This window comes from Pagrus pagrus (assembly GCF_965226575.1).
Source record: "Pagrus pagrus genome assembly, chromosome: 13".
NCBI classification, from domain to species: Eukaryota; Metazoa; Chordata; class Actinopteri; order Spariformes; family Sparidae; genus Pagrus; species Pagrus pagrus.
Window position 1 is genome coordinate 3,317,556 of NC_140197.1, and position 6,249 is coordinate 3,323,804.

The 6,249-nt window shown below is 44.1% G+C and overlaps 1 protein-coding gene across 1 annotated transcript; it reads right to left on the reverse strand.

Moving 5' to 3' along the window:
* Positions 1-512: 512 nt before the first annotated feature.
* Positions 513-1,400, reverse strand: LOC311267770 (uncharacterized protein; the record flags this gene model as incomplete). The annotated part of the gene is made up of 1 exon (XM_084371000.1): positions 513-1,400. The coding sequence occupies one exon, from the start codon at positions 1,398-1,400 to the stop codon at positions 513-515; it is 888 nt and encodes a 295-aa protein (XP_084227126.1).
* Positions 1,401-6,249: the final 4,849 nt, after the last annotated feature.

Genomic DNA, 6,249 nt, shown 5'->3' on the forward strand with positions numbered 1-6,249 from the left:
CTCAACTGCCACTGCCACAACTGCCACTGCCACAACTGCCACACAAGCACCTGGACAAAGAGCAACTGCACCAAAAAAGGGACACAGCCAACAATCATTTCATGAGACCTATCAGACCCATGCTGAACGGAGGACAGCTGCTCTGGAATCCTTGACGAGGCCGGAATTGGCAAGGTGGAGAAGACTAAAGGAGAGTGACCACTGATACTCCGAGATCCCCTGCTGATTTTGCCTGGGTTCTTACCACCCAGTTACCATGAACTGCCACTTGGAGGCACAGCAGAAGTCTTGATGATGTAGAGGCACTTCAATCAAATGGTAATTAACTTCATGCCTTACAGACTTATCAAGTTTTACAAGGTGGTAGTGTTTGATTTCAATGATAGACCTGACATTTGACCTGAGGTGCCTCACATCACCCTGTGGCATACTGCACACCAGCTCACAAAATGGCTAAAGAAAAGAGGAAAAATGAGACGAAAATGGAATGCGTGTGAAGGTGTTTCCTTTCCCTAAATGTTGGCACAAATCATGTCTCTGTAATGAGATGCGTCTTGGTTGTCGGGCTGTGGTGGGTGTGGATCCTCTCCGAGTTGATGAAGACCCTGCCCATCTTCATCAAACTGGTCACCTGGATCTAAACAAATGTTGTGAAGAATGCAACATGCTGTGACTGTTGCACTGATATTTGCCACATCTTTCATGTGCAGACACTTGAGCCTCCTGAACTTGGATTTCATGATGCCAAAAGCATGCTCAATAGCCACACGAGCTGCATTAAGCTTTTGGTTGAAGCGCTTCTGCCTGGCGGTCAGGTGCCCATTATCCCTGTAGGGCTTCATCAGTTGTTTTAACAGAGGATAGGCTGAATCGCCAATGATGTGCATTCCGTCTGGGACCAGGGCCTGGGGATCTTCTTCCAATAGACGTGCAACATCTGTGTTGCGAAATGCTCTAGCATCATGCCAACTACCAGGGTGACCTGCATTAACGTGACAGAAGCGCCGTTCACTGTCACAGAATCCGGTGAGGATGATGGAATAGAATTGCTTTCTGTTATAATAGGCTGTGGGATTGTTGCAATGTGGTTTTACAATGGGAATGTGACATCCATCGACAGCACAGACTGTATTTGGAAATCCAGCTGTTTCAAACCGTAACTGTGATGTGTGAAGTGCTTCTACTGTAGGCCATGAAATGTGATGGGACAGATATGTGTTGACCAGGGAGCAAAAGTGATGGAGATGTGTTGACATTGTGGATTTTGATATGTTGAATCTGTCTGCCACACCCCTATATGACTCCTGGTTGGACAGAGTCCACAGACAGGCGAGAACACTGTTTGAGACTGGCAACTTGGTTTGTTGTGTGTTCATGTAGAACGGTCCCAAAGTGGTCATAAGGTCCTAGTTAGCAAATAAGGGAAAATTATCACACTAACATGCAAATATCAGCGATACTAGCCTACTTGAAATGCTTTATATGAGCCTACCTCCACTTGTCCTCTTGAAAGTCTGAAATGACTTTTGAAGTCAGTGACACTGTACAAGGGTACAACCTCCTCCACAAAATGTGGTATTTTTGGAACCAGCCTAGAAGAATGATTATTGAGTTGATTATATACAGGATTCTAAAGGAGTCATTGGGCTTGTAGGGCATAGTTATTGAATTGATATCATTTGCTGACCGATGATAACCATGCATCTCCACAATGTCATCTTTATATGGGATAATAAAAATACAACCTTGTTTTAAACTTTGTGAGGGTAAAAGTCCTAGGTTATTCAAATGTTTTGTTAGAGTGTTTTAATTTGCCTGAGCTGTAGGAGAACTTCTAAACCCATTATTAACTGATTACTTGAGAATCATCACACATGAAGATACGTGGTTTTCACTGGACGTTGATCAGATAAAAATTCAAAGCACTGGACTAAATGGACTGTGATAGTGGCCATATGCTCTGGTTCATTTTCAATATCTACATAGCACATATCACCTTCTCCGTTCCAGTCCATCTTCATGGATAAGTAGGGGGATCTCTTCTATTTCAATTTCTTCAGCGATCAAGAACGCATATGCGATGTCTTCAGCCATAGCTGTCCGACCGTGTTCTGCAAACTACAGATAGCCTACAGATGGATCTAACAGGATGTAAATATTTCTGTGACTTCCTGTATTTTCTTTGACGGCGGCTGGAAACTGTCCGACTTGACTGCAGCCTTTTATCACCGCCCCCTGCTGCTGCCGCCTGGTCTCGGCAACCTTCCAGGCGAGGCGCAGTTCATCTCGAACGAGCCTAGTAATAGATGCTGACCAGGTATGAACCATAATATTTTCTAGGAAAATAACATTACAAGATCAGAGTAATTAAAATTAAACTCAGGGCTGAAATTTCCTGCTCCCTCTTTAGGAAAAAGCAAGGCCACTGGCTGTGTCCCAATTCAGGGGCTGCAGCCTTCGAAGGGCGCATTTGAAGGCCAATTACGTCACAACGCCGCGCGAAGGCTGTCCCAATTCAAAGGCTCCTTCAAATGCAGCCTACAAATGCAGCCTGCACTTCCCTCTTTCTGGAGGACGCACCGCTACTATCCTACGCGGCCTGCTATATCCCAAGATCCTTTGCGCGCCGCTGCTCAGTGATGATGGCGACATCAAGTGGTGCAGACGCAACGTTCAAATGTAAGTAACGTGTTCACACTTGTGACTCATTTGAACACCCAACTTCAGACATGTTAAACATCAAGGGACTAGAACCCCCCCAAATGCTAACTTTCAGTCATAATATGTGACGCTGGTCATGCTCAGCATTATGCCGTTCGATGTAAAGCCTCAAAGGCCGTCACTTTCGAAATGTTTGACAGAAAACGAAAAAAAAGTCCAATTCAACGTATGGATTGAATGAAGTTCAGGATTATCATCATTATCATCATTGTCATCATTATATTTTTGCGACATTAGAACCCTTTTGTCTGTTGACATAACACAACACGTGCTTCATTTCATTTCGTCTTAGGGAGCAAGGAGCAGACAGCCGCGTTCATCGGCCTCCGTGGACAGCATGACCACCTGTTCACGGGGGCGAAGAATTCTGCCGCTGTTGGATGGAGGTAAGGCAATAATGAATAGCCCAGTTGTCAGTGTCCTGGTGTCACTTGTAAATCTTTGCATCCCTGTGTGAATGTGGTCTTGTGTTCACATTTCCTCTTGTGTCTGTCTGTGTTCAGAACAATCCTGGAAGAAATGGGCCTGCAGGGCAAGGTCAAGCCCCTGCAGGCCAAAAAAAAATGGGACAACTTGAAGAAAAAATACAAAGTAGGTGCAGGTGTGAATGATGATGTGGAAATTACATTTTATTCATTTTACCCATGCAAGTTAATGAATACTTTGCTGGAAATTGCTGACGTGATTGATTTCCACTGCCTTAGGATTGCAAATATCCAGCGACTGGAGAGGGGGTCGCTGGGACCCCCACTGCTGCGACTTGGCCCTGGTTTGTCCACATGGATGAGGTGTTGGGACAGAGGCCATCCATCGCCCCCCCTGTCCTAATTGCCTCGTTACCTGAGGACACACCAGGGCCAAGTGGAGCGGTGGACCATGCACCCAACGCCGGCAACCAGGAGGAGGAGGAGGGGGGCCAGGGCCAGGAGAAAAGGGGGAGAGGCAGGGCCTCCCTCAAGGTGACGGAAAAATGACGAAAATTCATTGCGCTCCCTGGAGTGACTCAGCATGCTGCTCGTCAAATCCAGGGAGCTTTTTGGAGCGGAGCCTTCAGCGCCAAGACTAACTGTATGCCATTTGTTGCAATAAATGGTTTTAATCAATGACGAGAGTGTTCCTGAATGAAATAATATTAACAAGTCACAACATCATACCTGTCTTCTTTCACCTTCTGTCCCATATTGCACCTTCGACATACTAAATATAGCTGTTATTCAGCAATGGGTTAATGTCGACATTAACCCTCTGGACACCATTGTGGCAAAAATGTACATGCAAAGAAAAACTGATATAAAATCATCATACATCAATACTTATTTTTTTTATTTTTTTTACATAAATCACTTAAACAACTTCCCACTTATTCAAAACCACCAAACATTCAATCAGGATTTCATGCCTCGGCCTACAATGGGAAAATGGTTGAATCTGGTGGAATGCAGTAAAAATGTCAAATATCACTACTTTTCTTCAAAATGAAATGCTGACATTAGATAATGCATGGTTTTATACTGTAATGGCAGTGAGATTACAGAATGTGGTCAATGAGGCATTTTTGGCCACGAAGGTGTCCAGAGGGAGTATCTGTCACTACATAAAAAATACTAATGCAATCAAACCAATTTTGCTGCTGATCTTTGACATATCCAAGACTCTAATCACCACCAGAGCCCAATCTCCCTACTATTTATTTCATGGACAATAATTCATTTTATGTGTTTTTTTGTAACAAAAAAATGAAATAATTCAAATAATTGAACTGGCATTTAAAGGGTTAAAATCCTGAAAATGATAGAATGTTTGGTAGTTTTGAATAAGGGGGGTGTTGTTTGAGTGATTCATGAAAAAAAAATGAAAAAAATATTGATGTATGATGATGTTATAGCAGCTTTTCTGTGCATGTACATTTTTGCCACGGAGGTGTCCAGAGGTTAGTAAATGCATAAATAGAGCATAAGACATGTCAAATCAAATCAAATTTTATTTGTATAGCCCAAATTCACAAATCACAGTTTGCCTCAGAGGGCTTTACAATCTGTACAGAGACGACACCCTCTGTCCTTCGACCCTCGATTCGAGTGAGGAAAAACTTGCCCCCCCAAAAAAAGCCCTTTTAACAGGGAAAAAAAATGCGGAAGAAACCTCAGGGAGAGCCACAGAGGAGGGATCCCTCTCCCAGGACGGACAGACGTGCAATAGATGTCGCATGTACAGAGCAGATCAACGAGATCACAATGTATTCAATTATAAGCGACTGTTGACAGGAGTGAAAGTACATAAAGATGTATTACAGCAATATTAGGAAATGCACATGGAAATGTGATTACTAGTGATAACAGTAGTAGTGATTAATGGTAAGGATGGTATGTAGTAATGCATTACAATAATAGTAGTGGAACGTATGTAACAGATGTGACTAATATTAGCGACAGTAGTGGTGGGTGTCAGGCAGGGTCATGGCAGTAGGCGCATCCACGATCAGGCAGGGCCATAGCAGTGGGCGCATCCACGATCAGACAGGGCCATAGCAGTGGGCGCATCCACGATCCACGACCCGGGCACGGCCAGGATCCATGGGAGCCTGTAGGACTAGAAAGCACAAGGACTCCGGGGAAGAAGTAAGTCAGTGACATGCAGAGATGGGGCATGTATACAGGCATAATGTATACAGATGGAGAGGAGAGGAGAGGAGAGGAGAGGAGAGGGGAGGAGAGAGAAGCTCAGTGTGTCATTGTCCCCCGGACTAGGCCTATAGCAGCATAACTAAGAGCTGGTCCAGGACAGGCCCAGCCCTAACTATAAGCTCTATTGAAGAGGAAGGTCTTAAGTCTACTCTTAAAGGTAGAGAGGGTGTCCGCCTCCTGGACCAAAACAGGAAGATGGTTCCACAGAAGAGGAGCTTGATAGCTGAAGGCTCTGGCTCCCATTCTACTTTTGGAGACTTTAGGAACTACAAGTAATCCTGCGTTCTGGGAGCGTAATGCTCTAGTTGGGTGATAGGGTAGCATGAGCTCCTGGAGATATGATGGTGCCTGACCATTAACAGCTTTGTAAGTGAGGAGAAGGATTTTAAACTCTATTCTTGATTTTACAGGGAGCCAGTGCAGAGAGGCCAATACAGGAGTAATATGATCTCTTTTCTTAGTTCCTGTCAGTACACGTGCTGTAGCATTCTGGACCAGCTGGAGACTCTTTAGAGACTTGTTAGGGCAGCCTGATAATAGAGAATTACAATAGTCCAGCCTGGAAGTAACAAATGCATGGACTAGCTTTTCTGCGTCTTTTTGAGACAGGATGGGCCTGATTTTTGCAATGTTACGTAGATGAAAAAATGCAGACCTTGAAATTTGTTTTATGTGGGAGTTGAAGGACATATCTTGATCAAAGATAACTCCCAGATTCCTGACGGTGGTGCTGGAGGCCAAGTTAATGCCATCCAAACTCGCTATATCATTAGATAATGCATCTCTAAGGTGTTTAGGACCAAGTACTATAACTTCGGTTTTATCTGAATTTAACAGCAGAAAA